General features: G+C 37.4%; 1 protein-coding gene across 3 annotated transcripts in view; it reads left to right on the forward strand.

The window, feature by feature from the left end:
* ANO3 (anoctamin 3) overlaps positions 1-22,680 on the forward strand; it is a 208,011-nt gene that overhangs the window by 150,056 nt on the left and 35,275 nt on the right. For 2 of the 3 annotated variants that reach the window (XM_080405111.1, XM_080405113.1), the window contains exons 7-14: positions 1,572-1,616; positions 6,646-6,777; positions 8,067-8,173; positions 9,531-9,586; positions 11,978-12,099; positions 13,325-13,459; positions 19,191-19,287; positions 22,548-22,608. In XM_080405111.1, the coding sequence (XP_080261237.1) occupies positions 1,572-1,616; positions 6,646-6,777; positions 8,067-8,173; positions 9,531-9,586; positions 11,978-12,099; positions 13,325-13,459; positions 19,191-19,287; positions 22,548-22,608 (755 nt within the window). The remainder of the gene's footprint in view (positions 1-1,571; positions 1,617-6,645; positions 6,778-8,066; positions 8,174-9,530; positions 9,587-11,977; positions 12,100-13,324; positions 13,460-19,190; positions 19,288-22,547; positions 22,609-22,680) is intronic. The other variant, XM_080405112.1, reaches the window with a different exon arrangement.

Genomic DNA, 22,680 nt, shown 5'->3' on the forward strand with positions numbered 1-22,680 from the left:
CAGATATATAGTATATGGCACATATGTAATAGATTATATATATTATAATATATCAGGTTTTAAATTGCAAAAGGAACTTTTTCTAACATTTCAAAAGACCAGTCTGTGGTAATCATTTTGTATATGATGATTTATTTTAGCATCAAGGTTAGATCATGACTGAATTACACCTTTTTTAACAATTTATAGATATTTTTGTTAAGTACATGGTCTATCAGTAGAAATGAAACTATATTATATATTCCTGCAGTTCAGACAAAAGTTTAATTTTATCTGTGTCTACAAGTATCTCGTCGTATCTGTAGCTTAGCTGGACTCCAGCTGTGCAGAACAGCAAATGACAATTACAGGGAATGAAGGAAGGGTTTTGTTAAAAAATATTATGACTGACAATTCTTTACTAATTCTTCTTTGCTTTATTTCTAATTCTGCTGAGTAATACCAAGTGTTAGATGAATAGTTTTCCAAGGACCACATGTTTTCCAGACAAAATTTCCTTCTCACTCTTTTTAATGTATTCATTTCATTTTAACTTTAATGTAAGTAATATGCTTAAATGAATGTCAAATACTGCCCAGATGGGCAGTAGTTAACTAGGTATGGTTCTAAGCTAAGTGATGGTGAAATATCTGGAGTGAAAGTACCATTTTTGTCTGTTTTAGAATGGGGGGAGGGAGGGATAGAATATCAACTGAAAAATATTGTTAAACCTCTATAATAATCTATCCAAATAACTTGGTTTAGTTCCTCCTAAAAAATAAACTTAGCAGAAGTAGAAAGGATTTAGGCAAATTTTAACCAGAAGATGAATTAAGCGAGGAGCAAAGCCCCTGGTGCTGAGCTTCCCTGGCCCCAGCTGAGCGCCACGGTAAAGGTATGGATACCTCGAGGAATCTCCAAGATCCAGCCCTTTGTGTGCTTGAAATGTGACGTGAAATGACAGGAGGAGGCCAGAAAAAACTGAAAACCTGAAACTAGATGTGCAAAATGCTCCATTGCAGCAAATATATCTCTCTGTGCTTTCAAAATAACTGTTCTCCGAGATCATTGGGAATGTCTGCCCTTGTTTCTCTAAGTGTCCGTGAGCAGTGAGGGGTGGAGAGAAAAGACCTGTTGACATAGACGTTGTTTGTTGCAGGTAGTACTCTGAGATTGTTAGGGCCGTCTATTGGTCTTCAGTTTACAGCATGGGAGTCCTGGTGATTCTTCTAAAAGGAGTTTTATGAAATAAAAGCTGAGAAGGATCGCATGAAATGACTATGAGCATGATACTATTGAACACTGTCAGATGGGTGTATGATGAATGAATTATTGATTAGCTATTACTATTATTATTAGCTCCAAATCTAAAATTTCATTTTGTCTCAGGAACACATTTCAAACTGGAAAATATATGAAATTAGAGCATCTTAATGACTTATTCTATTTCAGTTGCCTTTTTAAAGTGTTTTTCTCCTTTCTGCCTGTGAAAATACATGTTTTAAAATGTCCAGTGTTCTTTTATAATGTGTATGTCCTTTTCAACTGTATGCTATTTGTTTATTCTCAGCTGATTTTTGCTGTTCTTTCAGGAAAAAATGTTATTACACTGACTGGAGGAGCAAAACCATGGGCAGGTCGGTGGGTGATGTGTAGCTTCTAATTTTGTCAGATAGTCGCCCTGCAAAGGAAATCCATTCGCAGTTGTAAATCTATCCAGGAGACTTGGAAAATTAGACTATTTTCCTGAAGACTCAAAATATGTTAACTCAAAGTGTTAAAATATTCATCTGTAACAAGATGCAGTACTTAAAAGCTTTACTAGTTCTCATTTTAGAAATGCAAAAACATTTATGCCAGGAAAGAACAATAAATGGCCTGGTCTTGGCAACAAAGATTTAATACTAATGCTATCTCTACAGTTATGTCTGCCCTTAGTAAGGCATATTTCTGGAGCAGAAGGGATACTTTTGAACATGTATCTCAGATTTTGGTAGTCAGCTATTTCCTTAGACACGCAAACATAACTTCTCTCATGTGTGTCCTGGTGATCATGTCTAAATCGATGCCACACACCACAAGCTGGTTTGAATATTTAGTCGGTAGCTGTCAGAATAACTTGTGTGCTGCAGTGAAAGCTGTTGAAGTCTCTGGGAGGCAGACATGCAAACCTCACCTGCGGCTGCTGCTGCTGTTGCTGCTTCTGTCAGCCAGGAGAAGGGTACACGAGGCCACAGCAGCAGGCGAAAGGAGCTGGGGAGTGAGGATGGGGATGCTGTGAGCTGTAGTCATTCTCCATCACTCTACTCAGACATAATGTCTGTAAATCCTAATTACCTCAGGAAAAGAGGAAAATTTTTACATGAGGGAAATCTCCTAAAAGAGTTGTCTGTCACGAGTTTTCTCAAGTTGGATCTTGAGATGAGATTACATTTGATTTAGCTTCTCCTGTTATTACTTTAGATGATGAAAAACTCTCATTATTTCCCAGGAACAATTTAAGTAGTCTCATGATATCAGTTTGCCAGGTGATCCGCTCACAAAAATAGACAAAGCACCATTGAATGGTAAAGTGAGAAAACTTTACACACATAGGCAGATAAATTATTGAAATAAAACAATCCATTACATAAATTTACAACTGCGGTTTTTTCCTCTTCTCAGTCATTCACATGCTTGCTCCGTTTTAGTGTGCATTTTGAAAAATGTAAGTGTTGTGTTTTGTAATGCAAAGGCAAAATCAACCAGCTTTACTGCAAAATTCTCTCATTTCATCTGTAATCCATCTGGTGAGTCTTGGGTATTAAATACATTTATTTTCCTTATTTAAAAGGATGTCTGAAATGTGCAACTGCAGTTGCACAGTACCTGTGAACCAAGTAATAAACACTTTTTGTGCCAGATAGATTTTTCATTTGAGACAAATGCTTTTACATGTGATTTACTTTGTGAGAATTTGGGATTAATATTTTTCTGAATATGTTTTCTGGCACTTTATATAATACAGTGTGCAAAGGAATAGCAGGAAAAAAAAAGAAAAAAGGAAGCTTCATCTAAAAATGAAAGCTAGCTCTAAAATTGCTGACATGCACATTTCATTATTCCAACTTCTACTACTGTCATTGTTCCTTTGCATCTCACTTTTCAAACTTAACTGCTTCTCTGTAATTTACCAAAGCTCTCATTAATGTTTCCAAGTTTTTAAGCAGAGTTTACAATAGCTATGATAAAGAACTATATTACAATCCTTGTATATCAAAGGTAAAATGTTAAAGCTATGGCGTTTTTATAATTTAAGAACATGAGGTAAGGCTAGTATATTGGACCCTACTGTGATATGTCACTGATGAATTTATTGACATGGTTATATGGTAGATGTATATACCTGTAAATGTCCTTTAAAAACTCTGCAAAAGCTTTATTAGGAGCATGAATGAAAGGACAGAAGATAAATTTTTAATGCTTACTGGTATACTGTCTGTCTTATATGTGGCATCTATGTGGTATCTCACTCTCTCTCTATTTATTTATGAACCTTAAAAAAAAAACCAACCCACCCTTAACATTGCATTCAGTCCCGTGAACCTTGAATTCTATTTGTAGGAGCACACAATAGAAATAATTTTATCATACTCCTTAAAAGCAGTATTTGGAAAATAATGGAATAAATGTTTTCAAAGAAAAGGAATCTGCTAAAGTGGGATACATAAGTAAATTAGGTATCACAAATTGTCTGAACTCTTCAGATTTAAGACTGAATAATCTAATGAATCAGTTTTGTATCTGCCTTACCAGACACACTTATTTCATGCTGGTTGAGAATGACATTGAGGAAAAGAAAATTAAAAGTTAGTTGCCTTAGAATGCAACTTCACTCTGCCCACGGAGATATTAATTACTACTTCTAAGGACAGAGAAACAAAAATGACTTTGTTTAGCAACTGAGGTGCTCACTTTGCTTTGCAAAAGGACTTTGAAAACCTTTTGGATTTCATTCTGCACGCTGAAGTGAAATTTTTAGTATCATTCCATTGAACAAATATAGTATCTTTTTATTTATTATTTATTTTTTGATGATGATTGTGTCCATGTGTTGAATCTGTCAACCATAACGTGTTTCCCATTACAAAACATGGAAGCATTCTATGCCCATGGAGTTTGGTGGCATATGGTTGACAATTCTGGCCAGTCCTGAAAGCTGCAAACACCGAGCAAACTACCGACTGGTGATTGCTGTCAAAAATACATTATGTGACCAGTGGCAGCTGCTTAATTCTGCTATCTCATCCCACAAGTCTGGTCAGATAACTCCCAACTCACCTATACTGTGTTTCTTTGCATTGCAGTCTGTCGAATAAACGTAATCTGCAAAGAGTTTTGGGCTAACTAGTTCTGCAAAAAAGAACAACCAACCAAATAAAAGCGAAGTTGGGCAAAGCTGAATTGCAAAAAAAATACAGTTGGGCAAAGCTGAATTGCAGGCATCTTCCTAAAATATTAGATTTTGTAGCTCTCTAGCTGAATTATTTTTGTACATGGGGGGGGGATATACTTTTCAGTTGAAATATTATATGCTATCTGAAGGCACTAAGTTTTGGAATTATTAACCATATATGATGTAATGAAAAAGCAATCACAACTTAGATAAAAAGACATTTTACCTCAGAAAAGAAGTTGCAAATGTGATGTGGACATTATTTTTAATTTACTCCAATGATGTTTTTCATTACTTTGCATGTTGAAAAGTTGCAAGTTGAAAAGAGCAGGCATGAATTTTAAACAGGAGATAATTTCTTTAATAATTATCTGCTAGTATTTTAGCTTTTTGGAGGAGGAAGATGATCAAGATTTCTAATGTAACCAATTTAAAAAGAATTACATAATAAAACATCTGAAATCAGATGCACTGTCTTTCCTTTCTTCTTCCTGATGCATCTGCTTTTTTTCCTCATTAAAGAAAAGCCTGAGCTTTGACTCTTAAACAATTCACATGTGTAAAACAGAAAAAAAGAAGAAGAAAATAAAGTGAAAACTGTACTTACATACACTGTATATAACTTTGTACCGAGAGAACTTCCACTGGAAGCAATAAAGATAATCAACTTCCACATTAAGGTGTTATTTGAGCAAAGGAGACACTTAAGAGGTGCACCTGCCTGGGAACCATATTCTGTGCTTCATCTTTACAAACATATTTATGTTCTTTGTCTCATAATTCTTAGCATCAAATACAGTGGTGTCCCTCAGGCATAGTATCGGTTACATACAAAGTGTTCACCAATACTTTGGCAACATATAGCAAGAAAAAAAAATTGAGAATTTTAAATCTAAATGTAAAATTCTCATCCCACATTTGGCTTTGATTTCTGTCTCACGCTGCCAGATAGGGGTAGAACTTGCTTGGCTGCTGTTGATAATTAGAGGTATATTTTCACAAAGGTCGCTTTGCTGCCTGAGAGCAACTTACCATGTCATCACTTACTGCTCTTAATTATGGAATAGGTAGCTGTGCATCTGCTTAGCACAAGCAATTAAGTTCACCTCAGAGGCAAAAATTCACCTCAGATAAAAAAAATCTGATGAGGTATATGTGTTTTGTGTATCATGCATACATTTTCATTGAATAAGGCCCAAATCCCAGTGAAAAAAACATTGGGGAATGTTTTTTTTTGTAAAATTTGGATGACTTCTGGATCCCTGACATGCTTACACTGTCATAATATAGCACTTGTTTAATATGAGATTTGCTCCTTAAATACTTATACTTTACTGCAGTTGAATATGGAAAAAATATAAGTCTGCAAGGGGTGCAGAATTCAAGTGCTAAGGAGGTAACTTCTAGCATTTGAAACCCGAATGCTTATTACCTAAGTAATAAAAACCCTAAAGCTTTATCCCTGTATAAATTATGTCCTAAGACACTCTTTAGGCAAGTTGCCAGTAGGAGAAAGCCCTTTAAGTTACCAATATGTAATCTAATTGGGGTTACAAAAATTATGTTCTGTTTACGTTTTGTAATGTCAATTTTTAGGAAACTGCAGGAAGCCACACCTAGGGTTTTTAAATACCATATAGCCATATCTGTATAAGGTGTGTTTTACTTCATTTGATGTTTAGGTATACTGTTGCATGAGGCAATCTCAGCTCTTGGATTTTGAGGAAAATTTTGCAGGGGAAGGCTTTACTGAAATCAGAAAAGCATAAAAAATGGATCCTGAGCAATCTCACATTTACTTTCCAATTTTGTGAATATTAATGCCTGACTTGCCAGGCAAGGGAGGGAGGAGGAGTTACACTTGCCTTGTCCAGTGGGTTAATTAAGTGAGAAGGTAATTAAGTGTGTTCTTGAGTAAAGCATAAGCATCCACAGTTCTGCCAGATGAACTACCCCAGAAAATTATTTTCCCCGGACTCAAGATGCAGTCTCATCTCAAACCATAATCCCACTGATTTTTGGATGTGTTGGTCTTGAATAAAGTGTGCAAGATAGATCACAAATAAATACTGCTAGTTTTGCTCTGTAACTCTTTACTTATTTTTAGTTGCTTAATGTGGAAATGCCCTGCTTTCATTTAATTTCTAGTATGATGTCACAACATGTACATTGTTTGAGATAGAAATAGCAAGCAGGTGAGACTGTGTAAATGTGATTTCTTCTTGTCTCAGTTTGCAGAGGAATATGAGAGAGCTGAAAAGCTGGTTGCCCAGAAACCCAATGAAGCTTGATAAGGAGGCCCTACCTGATCTGGAGGAAACAGATTGCTACACAGCACCCTTTAGCCGTGCACGCATACACCAGTAAGTGCTGGAACTGGAAAGCCACTGCCGGAGACCCCAAGTATTTTTTTTTTATTTTCTCACTTCTTCTAAGCAAGTACCATAGAGGCAGCAGTTAACAGATGGCCACTGGCAAATACCCAGTATCATATTTGATATTTTCTGTGGTTTTTCCCTTAAAGACAACATCTGCTCTCTGTTACTTGCTATTTCACAGTCATGCAGTAGTATATATAGGCAGAAATTTGACTGAAAAATGAATGCTGCCTTTCTGGTTTGGAAATTTTTCTTTCCATTACATTACAAAATGCAAATACTTGCTCAAGTTTGCTTTGCTTAATTCCATATTTTACTTAGGCAAAACCTGTGACAGCTGTTGGAAACGGGAGCTTCTGAAGGCAAGCTAAAACCAGTGAAGATTTTATTCCTTTCTTATCAGATCTGCATTTTAAGGATGCTTTTGTCTCTGAAAGTATAAATACATATGTACACCAAATAAAACGTGTATGTGTTCAAATCAGCATGTTGATGGTGATAGTTAAACACTGCTATGAATTTTTTTCAGGACCCAAAAAGTAAGGTTTTAAAATTCTGGCTGTTTCTTCATTTTGAAAGTGTTTCGTGATAATTCTTTCTGGAGATAAATGTTCATTTAAAATAGAAGTGTAAATTAGGTTAAATAGGATTTTTATCTTCTCAGTAAAGAAGTGATGTGCTAGTGGACTGACTTTACCCTGGAAAGACAGAGTAATTGCATTATAATCTCAATTTTTTCTCAGTAATTAACTATATTGCATTGGATCAATCACCTGGTTTTGGTGTTATTTCTCAACCAGCTCAGCTGACGTTATCAACTGTAATAGTGTCACTTTTGGCACAGCTGAGTAGGCAAAAGCTCCTGAATGTCAGATTTCTGGCGTCCGGAGTCCAGAGCCATCTGGGAAAGGATGCTTTTTTTGGCTCCGTCCTAGGATTCTCTAAGAGAAAGTGGTTGTGGAGCTGCTACTTAATTGTCCAGTGCATGGAGATAATTCTTTTTTTTTTTTTTTTTTTTTTTTTTTCGAAATAGCAATTCTGGTGATTCCATGACACAGACATCTGCCAAGTCATAACTTGTATTTGAGAACAGTAATCTGTGGTGATGATGATAAATTTATTAGACCCGAGAAGGTGCTCTAGGGATGTAAAATCTTATGTCTTGTGCAGTAACCAAGGAGGGTATATCACTGTAAGAAGAAAACACTTGAGCAGCTATGTTTGAACACCTGTGCATTGTTTTGAATATTAAAAGACAATCATTATTTTAATAGTTTTACGATAAACAACAAAGACAGCTTCTTCAGCAATTCCACAAGAAGTAGAATTGTGCATCACATGCTACAGAGGACAAAGTACGAAGATGGAAAGTCCAAAATGGGTGAGAGCACTGTATTTTTTTTCTAACCCAAAGCTTTAAAAACTTCATATCTTTACTTGCCTGAAAAAGTACCATTTGAGTAAACTCAATAAATTTTGGCATTCCTTGAAATCTTTTTATTCGCTCAGTCACAGAGTTGAAGGAATGTTACATCAATTATTCTCTTAAATAACTTAGTGAAAATTGGCAATATATTTCACCTAATTATTCTTTTTCATAATTGCTCAGGTTTTTTTAACTTCATGTGATGCGGACCCAAGTAAAGATAACACATACCTCAGAAAACTTTTGAGTGGTCCTGGTAGTTCTGCTACTACCCAGCAGTTGCAGTCCAACAGAATCAATGTGAACGACAGTTAAACATATTTGAGGTCTCCATGAAGCTCAGAGACAGTTGACCTGAGACTAAATTCAGTTTATATCAACTCCCTTATGACAGTTTTATTTTTTAGAAGGTCTAACTATTCGTATTGATTTGCAATTAACAGGGGATGTGTATGATTTCCTGTTTTCTTGGCAGGAATTAAATTAAAAATGAAATGAGATGGTAGAAATTACAGAAAGTTGATGCTTGAGTTTCAGAAGAAAAGCAGTTGTAAGAAAAACAGAAAACAAGGGTTCCAACCCAATGCCCTTCAAGTTGACGATGGTAACTTCCATTATGAGATTAGTTTAGCATAATTTGTATATTTGGACAAATCTGAAACCTCTCATAAGTACATGTTTCTGGGGGAATCTGTTGGCTATGGGTGTGCTCATACAGGCTACTGAATCTTTTTATTATAATTATTTATTTTTTATAATGTGCTTTTATAGTACAGCAAATCTGTTTTTAGGAAGCCTCTAGGAACTGATCCAAAATGCTGTAACCGGTATGATGCAGAGCACTGCTCTGATACCAACTCCTACAGCTGGCTTATATGTGAAAATAAAAACAGGTTAGCTTTTAAACATGCAGGAGCTTTGCTGCCTCAAGGATTGTCTGTCCATGCCACTCTCCGTGTATGTCAGATCACCTGGTCACGTATAAAATCTGTATCATACGCTCTGATGAATACAACAGGAATGTATTACACTTGATCTGGCACGAGGACCCGACCCTGAGAGACAAGTCGCAGACGCTGCCCCTCAGGAATCTGCTGGAGTTTGTCAGAGCTAGAAATCTCAGGGCATCAGCAAGACCTGCACGAACAGTTGGTGGGATTATGGTTTACCATCATGTTTAGCAGCATCCTGAGCAGCTAATACCGTTACGTTCTCAATGTGTAACTTGAAAATTCACACTGCCTGAAATGAAATGCATAATAATAATTTAAAAAAAAATATATCAAACCTAATATATTTTTTTTCTTTTTAGGTATTAATAGATTATTAAATAATGGAACATATGAAGCAGCATTTCCACCACATGAGGTAATCTGTTTAATTTTGTGTTTGTCTTTATATTCAAATTAAAACTTGCATTAATGTTTTGAGATCCTAATTCATTGGTAATTTTGTCCTGCAAACTTTTAATTTCACCCTGTAATTTTTTGAGGCTTTTATTATTTATAGCTCTTATTTTAATATTGGCTTTTTAAATTTTTTTGTATATAATATATTATAATAACTTCCTGGAGCATTTTGTCACTGAACTAGAATATTATTATTCTTTATTTATTTTTGTGATCTGGACATTGTCTTAAGGTCTTAAGAGGTCTTAATTGTCTTAGAGGTCTTAAGGAGAATATCACTTTTTCCAGATTTTTCCAATTAGTGGTATTAAATTATTTTTGCCTGCCACCTACAAAATGTTCTGGTTTTCTAATAGCTTGTGGACTTCATCATAGGGAGACTGGTTAATCATTTCCCATTTAGTCTTCTCTGAATAGTTCTGGATAGCTTCTGCTTGACGGTATCTTCTTCAGCAGGTTAAAGTCTACTGAAAGCTGTGAACCCATGAAGTAAATGAACAATTTGTGTTTGACATCAGAAAGTTTTCCGTCTCTGTATACTGAACAGAAAGAAGCATGCCACGCACCGTCAGCCGTTTGAAAGCCCAGCAGCAGCACAGCAATTGCAGCTGTGAACTCTGTGGTTGCTGGGGCTGAATATGGTGACTTCGTGTTGCGTTTCAAAGGACTGACCCATGCTTTACAAATTGCTGAGAGTAATTTTTTGAATATGGTATTAATAATTAAATACTGGGAATACAGAGAAGGACTCTTTTTGATAAATAATTCAATGTCATTGTTAATGCTTCAGCTGTGCGTTACTGACTTCAGGGAAAACCTGTGAAGCTTTCTCTGGCTGTCAAAACCATGCTGCCATATCCATTTAATGTATATGTTCCTTTATTATGGCATAAGCTATTGTTTCAAAGTTTCATGTAAGGTTAATGAAGTCATATTTTTAAGCTGCTCTAACCTTAATTGCTGCTTGACTGGTGCTAAGGGCTACTGGTTGAAAACTCCATTTTTCTTTCCTGTTTCCCCCCCCCCCCATTTTTTCTTTTTCACATGAGCAAGTGAGAATGAAAATTCAGTCCCAGTGGGAATGCTGAGACTTGAACTCATGGATAAACAGTGCAGAAAGGTGCAGGGGGTGGTGGCGAGGAGGAGATTTAAAAATATGCAATACTGGGTAATGCTTTATGCATTGCAGTCATTCATCCAGGTGACTGTGAGAGGAAGTTGACATCCTATTCCTAGGTGTTCCTAGCTATTCCAAAGGTCACACTCTGTGTTGGCATTTTTTTTTTTTTTTACTTCTTCTTTGGTGTCAATAAGTAGAATTGGACTCTTTGCTATGATTAGATAGTCTTCTTTGAGTTGCAGGGAATGCTCAAGATTTCAAATAAATGATGAAAATCTAAATGGTTAAACTACTTGGATCTACCAGGGTCGAGAAGCTGTCTGATTCCTAACTCTGAAGTACTGCTCTGGGAAGCTCTGTGCTCTTCCCAGGAAATCATTTGCCTCACTTGCAGTTATTTGATGAAAGATTTTCTTTATCGTAACTGAGTGGTGGGGTTTTTTTGGGGAAAAAAAAGGTTCAACTGAAGGAGTTGTCCTACTTCAGTATTGGGGTAAAATTACAAATACAAGAGATTCTGATTAGGATGGTTCTAATGAATCTGTGCGTTACGTTTCGACTGGTGAGCATAAGCCTATTCTTTCAGGCTGCCAGGCAGTCTGTAAATGTCAGGCATGCCTGGAAGGACTCCTCTTGGCTCAGCCTGGCTCTGTGTTTTGCTTTTAATCCTCTGAGCATCCTGTGTAGGTTTGAAACGAACGTCAGTTCTGCTGTTTCCCTCATCTCTGAAAACACATATCACAGAAAGACTGGTTTTCTATACTTGTGAACAGGAGTTAAATAAAGCCATAGAAAATGTTTGGGAGAGGAGAACCAAGCTGACCTACCAGAAATTTCTGAAATTTTATGGGAGAGAAAACCAGATAACACAAACATCTAAAACAATTTTTAAAAACTGAAATACATGGAAACATAAAAATAAGTATATTAGTGAAGTGGAAATACTCGAAACCATATAAAGAGTTGATTATCTCTGTGTAGTCTTGTACTAATGTGGTTCTGTCATTTAATTCTTTAGAGAAAATGTCCATTTCAGAAGCATATGTAGCCCTGCCTCTTCTGCCAAGCCTGCATGAAGCCTCCAGATGACATGGCCTAGACATGTCCATAATATGAGACCTATTTATTAAATATAGACATTTCCTCTTTTAACATTGTAAAAAAATACCTAGGAAATGTGTCTTTTCCATAGTGCCTAATAGTATATTTTAATGTCTTTGCATTTCTCAGGGAAGCCACAAAAGCAGACATCCCATCAAAACACACGGAGCTCAGAACCACAGACACCTCTTATATGAGCGTTGGGCACGGTGGGGAATGTGGTACAAATACCAACCTCTCGATTTAATCAGGTATTAGTACTTTGAAGAGTAGCTTGTTTCTGTGATACGATTTACCTGGTAACAGTGTATTAACAATACTGCTAAATTCCTCATCCTTATGCTTCCTTGTAAAATTTAGCTATCGATATTATCATATAAGCTTGGAATTCTTTAAATTGCTCCTTTTGGATGCTCTTTTGTGCAGGGCTATTAATTTTAAATGAGGCTGCATAAAAGGCACATAGATCCAGCTGCTTAACAATTTGCAGTGTGAAACTTAAAACACAAACCCATGAAGTGATGTGCTGATCAGAGACGGTTGCCCCTCATGAGAGCCCCTTGGAGAGCAAAGACTTACCCACATGGACAGTCAGAGTTACCAGATCCAGTGGAGGGAAAATGTAACCTAATTATTACATTTCTGCATGGGTTTAAATAAACTTCAGCTCGTATATTTTATAATTAATGTCATAGATTACCAAATGTAAAGTAGAGAAATATATGCAATAGAAGTTAAATAATTGAAATGTTCGGGTTTCATACTTACCTCGTCTTTGACATGGAATACCAGTCATTCATTTTTCCTTGCTGTCAGTTTTTATTCCTGATCTGACAGTCATACCCAAACATTGTGCCCAGTACCATTTCACTGAAGACTGCAGCTGAGCATGTGCCATGGGACAATTCTGTGCTAATCAAATAGTATTGTCTGTGACTGACCTTCTGATCACTGCTACTTCATCTCTTCCGGCAACAGACACACAGATTTTGAAAAATCAGGGATCAGCTTTCAACTTGTGTTTTCAGTCCATTATTTTCTCTAATAATAGAGAATCATGTTATATGACATATTTCAATCATAAATGCATTTTATAAAGAAATACTTTACGTCATCCCAACTTACTTTATCCCTTCCCTGAATTTCTGTGTGAGTATATATATTATCTGTGTGTACAAATAAAACATCCTACATTTAATCAAGTTGAAACTAGTACATCTACTTAGTCATTACAAGGACATGAAAATTACAGAACACTTCAGTTATATCCGTATGAAATATACATTCTGGTAAGTCTGCAGTTAGTGCCACTAAAATGTTATACTAGCCTGAAATAAAACATTTTGATAAACCAATGATAATTTTAGTATAAACTTGTAATGGTAGTTCCTCAAGAGAATTATTCTACTGTGAAAATGGATAGAGGTCATCATAAGTTTTAACTTTAAAAAACATATGTGTTTCCTTTTCACACAGGCGATATTTTGGTGAAAAAATTGGACTATATTTTGCCTGGTTGGGGTGGTATACTGGAATGCTTATTCCTGCTGCCCTGGTTGGACTCTTTGTTTTCCTTTATGGATTATTTACGATGGATTCCAGCCAAGTAAGGTAAAATCCCATTTAAAAACTTAATAGCTTATTGAAAATTAAGAAAAGTCTGGTACAACGGAGATCATTATTATACTTACATATGCTTTCCTGATAGGGTAATCATGTAAAAATAACCAAATAAAACACTGGGTTCTTCAGTCAAGTATATCTGCTTTGTATATCTCCTTTGCATCAAGCTAGATGCGTACCACTCACAGCCGTCACAGCGGCTGCGGTGATTCCCATTCTTTCTGTAAGGAAAAACAGCAAGTACTGATTCTGATGCCATGGGTACTGCGATGGTTGTCATTCCAGTCAAGGCTAACGGGTGAAAAAACAGTCAGTCATACTCCCTCTTTACCTTCATCTTGCCTATAACTTCCACAGTGTAGTACAGTTGCCAAACTTCAACTTATTTTTGCCTATGCCTTTGTTTGTTTCTCACTTTTAATTGTGGCAAACTTTTTGTCTAAGAAAATTCTTAACTACGTCAGTGTAAACTGCAGACAGGAGACCCAGCTTGGGGGAGATTACAACTACATGACATGAACTTAGTTTTCAGGTTTCTCACTGTTGTGGTTTTGCTGGAGAGGGGTTTATGTCAAATTAGAAATCGTGATGAGGGTGCTCAAGTTAAGTACTCCCTGTGTTTTTAGGAACAGTTTCAGAGGAGGCACCCTTATTACAAAGTTTTCCATTAGATGTCATCAGACACAACAGCATCGGTGCACTTGCAATTGCAACTGTTCCTCCAAGCGGTTTGGGTGCTTAGGCTGTAAGTGTGCTTGGAGTCAGATTTCCTAGGAAGTGTTTCCTGGGCTTTGAGCAGGGCTATTTACATTTTCTCTACAGAACTTTTTCAGTCTCCTGTTTCACAGTGAGCTGTTGAGTTCTGCAGTGCTGTAAGTGAGGTGGTTTTAGGCTTGCTTTCCTACAGCAAACTCCTGAGAGGCTTTACAGCTTCAAACTGCGTTAAATGCAATAAATGTATCAGCCAGGAAACTATGCTTCCTTTAAGGTATAGTTCTATGTAAAAGGGTTGTTTCGCATGATAAAGGTTTTTAAAATGCAATGGATGTAAAGTAGAGGATCAGCCTCTTCTTAAAGCTCAGGACTAGGACTGTTGAACTGGAAATCTTGTATTCTTCACATGTACAATGGCACGGTTTCAACAAAAGGGGAACAAAGGGCTGTAATCTACCATTATCAACGCACAGTGTAATATTTTAGGCATTGCTGTGGCAGAGAAAGATTTGGCATTGACACTGCCCAAAAGAAAGAACAGAACTTCTAAGAATTTTTTTTTTCAAACTGTAAGCTGTTACATGTTTGTATATGTGTCATACACTTCTCCCAAGAAGACTTGGAGATAAGGCTCCTGCTCAGCTTTTTTGACAGACAGACGCAGTTTTATTGCTTGCTGAAGGTTGCAGGGTGTAAATCGCAGAAGCGCAGAGGTGGGCTAGCTTTTGTGTTTTCATTCGCCAAGTTTTTCCCCTTGGCGGCTGCTGAGTAGCTGCAGACAGAACACAGAGATCTTACTTTGCTCCCCGATGAGGCTGCTTGTGTTGGGTCCCATCCTGAGGTGCCTCGGTATCGCGCTGTGTTACACAGAGCAAGAGCCTGAAAGTTAGGTGATCTACCGTATACCTCCTATGCCTGCGCAGGGAGGGGAGTGTTTATCTATTTAGCATAGCTAACGTTAGCCAGTGTTCATTTCCCAATACTGGCAGAGGGCGGGTTAATGCCCTAGCTGTGTGCTCTGTGGCAGCCCCACACCTGTAACCTGGATCTGTTCCTTCTGGGCGGAAGGTGTGAATCTGTGCAGGCCCCCTGCAGAGTCCTGACAGGGCACTGTCACATCCCTGCATGCTGTCACCAGATCAGTAAGATCTGCTGTGAGACATGGATTCCAGAACAGAGCTTAACTCACTCCAGCTGATTGTGACTGGCCTGATAAAATCTATGTAGATGTTTTCTGTATCACCTTGTGTACTGAGGCCATTCTAAAAGCCAGTGATAACAGATGCCGCTCCTTGCCATATCTGCTTGCCTAGCCTAGACGGGTTAGTGAGAGTTAGACAGAAACCTCCTACCTCAAGCAGGCAGGACTCATCCATTAGCAGGCAGACAGACTGCACAACCTAAACCTTCTTATTCTTGACACATTCTGGGACTGTGAAATTATCTATCTAGTGTTTCTGCAGTCGTTTGAAGAAAACTGCTAGATAAACATATGTAACAGTTTTATAATCCGTCATTGTCTTTTGAGCACTGCTACTACTGCAGTGTGCAAATGCAGTGTTCAGCAGCCCTCTGGAAGGAAAGGTTGGGTAAGTTATTCTGGCAAAATCTAGGGACAGAAAACCCAGTGGCAATTAGGAATCTAAACCTAGTGTCAGGACATTATGGCAGTGTCGTAACTGCCCCATTGCCCCACATTCAGTATTATTCAGTGTAACACTGTTTCGTGTGAAACAGGTTTTATTCTATTAACACTTGTTGCTAGGAAGGAGTGGATGTTAGGAAGTATTGATTTACAGGGTGATAAATTCTGTCAAAAAAACCCCTATTTTTCATCTGTCTTGTGTACCACAAAATTTGAACTTAGCGACTGATGAAATCAATTTTGCAGAAGCATGCTTTCCTCAGTGATGTCCCTCCACCACTCGGGTGCGGGGAGCTGCCATGATTCCCCCTCGTGTGGCTGCAGGCACAAACCCATCCTTTTGTTTTTCCACTGAGGTCCAGCAGTTTCAGCACAGAAGGAATAAGCAACTACACAAGCGTGCATTGCCATAGAACCAAACACTGCTTGCGATGCCAGCCACAGGTTTTGTACAGCAATGCGAGGGTTATACACACCTAAGAACTGATTTGTCTAATGACGTGTATGAGTGCCTCTCTCTGCTCCGAGCTTGGGTTCTGTCATGATACCAGGTGGCTCTTTTTCTATACATATTAATGATATTTTATAAATATATATAGCGGCCTGTGGCAGGACCCCATCTCAGCCTGGCAAAGGTGAAGGGCAGAACCTGTGTGTCATTCATCTGTGGCTGCCACGGGCAAGTTGGAAGTGGTGCATATCGGTGCATACGTGCTCCCTTTTGGTGATACCCTTCCTCCTTTCCCAGGGCGAGTGCTCCTCTCGTGCTGCCTTTTGCCCTCACGCTGTGTCTCTCTTGTTTCCTCAGTTACATTTTCAGGGAAACAATAAACTTTCAGGTCAAGATTGAATCATTTGATGATTCAAGTGTGTAGGGAGGAGGAAGGTGAAATAAGATGGTAGGACCTGCATATACACTGTGGTATCAGGCACTAGACACTATTATAAGCAAATATGCATGGACATCCCATGTTTAGAAACAGAAGTTTCTCCATTCTACACAATTTGGGGCATTTTTCTGTCCTGTCACAAATCAAGTGCGTAAGATGGGCAGTATCTCTGAAAGGACATTGGAATGGAGGATGTTCTTTTCATTGTATGGGTTTGGAATAAAGTTGGGTAATAGTGTGGCTGCCAGGAGCCAGCACCAAGGTCCCTGGTGGTACTGGGATTAGTGTCTGCAGCTCATTGCGGGGTTCGGTTGTGAGATGAAGGTAGCCAAGAGAATAATCCAGAGAATCTCTATAGAAGAACCTCCGTAGTAGTTTCCAGAGCAATTGAATTATATTCATAGGGCTCAGACATGCAGAAACAAAAATGCAGAGCTTGATTTTGTATTTCTTGTTTCATATACTTTTAACTATATCTTGATCCATTTGCCCTCCTTGAGCTTAACTGGGGGAGATGTGGAGTGGTGGTCAAACGGAAGGGCTTAAATAGTCCTATAGCAGTTTCTTTGTTTGGGTTCTTTCAACAAATTATGTGCCATATCTATTACCTATCTTTATTGTTAAGTTAGATGTCAAGCTATTACACATCTATATAAAAATAAATGTGATGGTTTAAAAGAATTCTGTTTAGATGGGTTTATACCATACCATCATTATTTATCACCGTTGCAAGTTGTCCATTTGCTGTCAGCCAAACAGAAAGGGCAGGCATGAACACAGCATAGCTTGAGGTGCCTTTGCATTTTTATTTTTTTATTGCAGATTTCAGATATAGCAGTGAGGACAGCACAAAGAAGCTTATTTTGCTCTGTTATACTGCAGATTTGAGTTGCAGTAACAGTTAACATAGCACCTGTCACAAACACTTGTGTTACAGATGTTACTGCCTTTGCAGTGTAGTGCTAAAGCTTGTGACCTATCACTGTCAATGTGATTTTGTAAAATTTCTTGTTATTAAAAACAAACCAAGATTTTAACTCAAGGTATATAATACAGAAAATCTAACATTTATAATGTTGGAACTTAAATTCAAAGTACATTACAGTTTGGCCTTATATTTGACAACATTTTTTATTATTGGCAAACCATTATAACATACTGTTGAAATACTGTTTTTGTGCTTAATCACTTTGAAAATGCAAGCAAGAAAATTCTCTGATATGACACACTAAGATTTCTGTTACTCTGCAACTCTGATATGACTGCTGTGCTCATTCTGGCTTAAGGGTTACTTAGGAGAATTTCTTTGTCAGGACCACCTTGTGTTGTAGGGTTTCAGTGAATTAGTGATTCTGTGATGCTATGTGAAGTATGACCGAAGACTACAAAAGTAGCATCTGGGCAACCAGAATCTTTTATTTCTGTTTAGTGTTATGTAAAGACAGGATTTAATAGGTGCACTCATTTGGACATAAGCATAAACTTCCGTACAGTATTAGAACTGTAAATTCAGCTTTTATGAGTAGGAGAGTGAAAACATAATGTTTCTTAAAGCAAATTAGAGGGGATTTGCTGGCATTTGTTTGATACTGCTACTTTCCTCGTGTGTCATAGGATCGTTTCAAGCACATCAACATTGCTAAAGGATAGGGAAAGGCGATTGCTGAGGTTCTTTGGGAAGCTTACTCACTGCAGTTAAAATTTGCCTTAAAATTAATTTTTGCACTTCTGTTAATTCTGTTTTGCCTTTGTCAAGACACATAATTATGTACTACATTTTGAATATGAATGGTCCCAGTGAAGACAGTGACTTCATCTTCCTAAACCTTAGGATCCTTAATGCGGCTTGAAGATATTTTCCCCCAAAATAGGACATTAAAGTGGGTTGTTTGGTGGTTGCTGGTTTTTTTATTAGCCCTATACATCAGTTCTTCTGTAGCAAATAAAAATGCAAAGGCTTGAAATACTGCTGCCAGAAATCCTTGTCAGTGGTTTTTTACATGTGACTGACTGATCTCAGCGTCATCCTGTGGAACAGACCTTCAGCTGATGTAAACTGGGATAAGTTGATTGAAATAGTGTAGCTATACCAGTGATGTCCATCATCTTACCGTTTGGTATCTTTTATGTCACTTAGAAAAATATGCAGTAAATGTGTTTGAAGGCAGTGAATAATGTTTTGGTCTTCTGTTTGTGGTATTTGGGAGAGAATGGGATATTCACAAGTGTGAGAAGTGCAGCAGGATGCCCAAAAATACTGCATACTGCTCTAGCGTCCATGGTTTTCAGGTCACTGATGTGAGATGAAGCTTTTCAAACCTAACAGTCACTTTTAATTTATTTTATTGAGCCGGTTTTGTGGTGTACGCATACTGTTAACAAATAGAGACCACAAACGGCCTGGCCTCAGAAAATCTTAAGTATGCTAAAAACCTTTTTATAACCTTTATTTTCCTCTCTCGTACTAAAGCAAAGAGATCTGCGAGGCAAATGAAACCATCATGTGCCCTATGTGTGAACGCAACTGCACGCTACAAAAGCTTAATGAAAGCTGCATATATGCCAAGGTAATTATTGTCTTACTGCTACCAAGATAATTATTGTCTAAAGATCCACTTTCATTGTGTAATGGCTGCTCTTGTTTCAGCAAAGATTCCTGCAAAGTACGTTCTTTCTCTCCAGAGGTTTTTTCAGCCTTTGCAATTCATGTTTCTACTAAGGGAATGCTCTGAAATGATCAGAGATTATTGTAAAATTTGTTTTACTTTCTGTGAGCAATACCTTCCTAAATCCTTATTATTTTCATCAATTTATCAAGTCCCCTGAATAATAAAACTTTTTTGGGGAAGGTTTTTCCTGCTTTCCTGTATAATTAACTTCTCACTCTGTTTCCCTTGCTTACTTTGGAGCTGAATTTCTGCTCCTCCTAAAGAAATTTTTTAGTCCAATGTGCCTGTGATGTGCTTTGCTCTGTCAAACTAATGCAAAGGTCTTGCACATCTAAACATTTTGCTACACTACAAGAAGTTATCCTTCAAACTTAAATAATCACAAGTACCTCTGTATACATGCAGTTTTTTCAAGTGAGCAATAGGTTTTGATGTGTGGTATGTTCATAATGCTGGAAAAGCAGCCTTGGCATTTTCTTGGAATTCTTTAACCCATAAGATAAATCTAGCTCAGAAGCCTGTATTTATAAAATGGGATTGTCTCTGGGCCGTGGCATTGCAACCATACTGCAGCGATGTGAAAGAGAAAATCAATTTTGTGTTAGATTTTGATATTGCATACAGATAGGACCAATGTTGAGTAAAACTCTACATTCCAAATTATCTGTAAAGGAAAATTCTAAAAACATTTGACATTTGTGAAAATAATGTATATTTACATTTTACAAATTTAGTTTTCAATTTTATAATGCCAAAATTTTAAAACTAAAAAGTTGTTTTGCAACAAATGCAGCAATAAATACCATTAATAATGTTGATTCAGGGCGGATTTAAAATGCCTGAAGTCTCCTATGACAATGAGAATATCAGTCAGGTAGCTGACGGACCAGCAGCAGGCACCACGATGTTTCAATTCTGCTTAGAGGCCTCTGGTTAACAACGAGTCTCAGAATACACATTTAGCCTTTAAGACAGTCAAATTTTAATTCTGGTACTGAAAGACTTTCACCCAAGCTCTTTTTATAAAGACAGTGCTAGATCGGGGGCCAGGTAAGTATCTTCTACCTTTGGCAACTTTAGTTCTGCTGGGTTAGTTTTGGTTGGTTGGTTCATTTTGTATGCCCTTGGGAAGATGCCCTCTTTACTGAGCAGAATATCCAAAATCACATCCTCACACAGGTCTACATTCAACACTGAAAATGTTCATCAGATTTGTTGTACTGCTTTCATTCATCTCTCACATTTTCAGTCTAATACCCGTTATGTTTCTGCTTTCCCATATGGAAGCAAAAGGAAAACAAGGCAAAAGATGTATTTGTATGTACAGTTGTTCTTACTGTACGATTCATGCAGCGGAGATACTGGATTTATTGATAACCAGTCCCAAATGGGGAAGTGACTATCTGGTAACCTTAAAAAAAGAAAAACAGAACTGACATACAGATAAAATACGGGTTCATAACGGTTTCTCACGAAATTATAACAATTCTACTCAATAAGAAATAAAATAGAGGCAAGCAATGCTGTTCTCATCAGCTTTTTCTGCTTTCCTGAGTTTTATTTGTTAGGCAGAGAAGCAATGATGCCAGCCTTCTCTAGAAGAATCCAAACCTGTCGTTAGGATGAGTTCTTGCAGCTGGCAGCTCTCCTGGGAGCAGGTTGGGTAACCTGCCCGAGGCACCTGTCAGCCCCAGTGTGCAGGCAGGCTCCTCTACAGAACAATGGTCCCGCTGGCCACAGCAGCTTTGGGCGTTAAGACATAAGAGACATAAGAGAAGATCACAGACTAAACCTGGTTACCTGTGCCCTTCCGTTGGCTTAAGGACAGGTTTCTTTTCACGATAAAAGCTTAAAAATTGGTCCTTAATTCAGCAACAGGTTCAGCACCGATGAAAGAAAAAAAAATATTTTCAAGAATATTCCATTTCAGGACATGCTCTTCTTATTTTCAAGAGTGGGATATAACCATTAATTTTCTGGATGGTTTAGGATGATACATATCAAAGCCACTTGCAGCATTTTTTCATTTCTTTTTCAGCTCACTTCAAATCCAAACATATGCCTGTTGATGATAACTTGGTTTGCTCTGTTATTTTGTAATGATTTGTGCTTTTTTTTTTTTTTCCAAATAGAAATTTGAAGCCTGTGCTTTGCTTACTAACACTCAGCAACAACTACCTCTCATTAGAAGAAATATAGGCCAGTTATCCCTGGAAAAATTATATTGCTGCAAATTGGCAATCTTAAATCTATTGAAAGTGCACTGATGTTAATTTTAGCTTCCTAAATACTCTTTGATATTATGGCTTGAATATTAAAAAATCTGGGGATTTTTTAGTATAATTTGTGATGTTTTCATAATATGTGAGACATGATATTCACCCTCTCAGATGCTTAGAGTGATCCATAGGCATGCAAAAACTATTACTTTTTTCTGTGGGTAAGCCTTGCACTTTGGAACAGAACATCTGTTCTGACCAAAAAAATCTTATAAGAGTAAGATAAGGGATAAATCCAACAAAAGGGAAAGCATTCATGAGGAGAAATGAAGTGCACAATTTAGAGTTATGTTTTGGGGAAGGGGGAGGTATTTAGAATTTATTTAATGTTTGTTGGAGTGTAGGGGCACTAGCCTGTTAAAAAGGAGAATATGTCAACAGTTTGAGAAGCTGAGATGCCTAGATAAAAAGGATTATATACCATTCTTACCTGCAAAGAAATTGCCAGATGGCCTGGGAGAAGAAAATGGGATCAAAAGAGACATTAACTGAGTAATATACAGAGGAAGAAAAGTGAAAAGACAGTCATTCTTTAAGCTTATAAAAGCCCTAAAATAGAAAATGTTGGGGTTGAATATGACCTGGCACATTAGAGGAATTCTGGAGGAATTTTTAGCTTTTTTGGGCATGGACAGAGCAGCTCTTAGTGTCTGTGAAACAAATAGACTGAAGGTGCATGAGGTGATGGGCTGGAAAACTGGAGTTCAAGTTATACTGAAAGAGAGTGGGGCAAACCTTGGTAGAAGAAACGTGCAAGTAGGACTTCTTATTCAAATGTTTAGCTTTTAGTTTCTGCCACCAGTTATGTTCTCTGGGATTCTTTGGGGCAAAAGATTAAGTGGAAATTATTTGTTCCTGATGTATTTATTTTCTATTTAGGTCACACATTTGTTTGATAATGGAGGGACTGTTTTCTTTGCTATTTTCATGGCAATTTGGGGTAAGTACATTTCTATTTGTTTTGTAATTTTAGTTCACCTGACCATTTTATATGATTACTGGGTAAAGGGAG

Source organism: Falco punctatus, assembly GCF_963210335.1.
Source record: "Falco punctatus genome assembly, chromosome: 10".
NCBI classification, from domain to species: Eukaryota; Metazoa; Chordata; class Aves; order Falconiformes; family Falconidae; genus Falco; species Falco punctatus.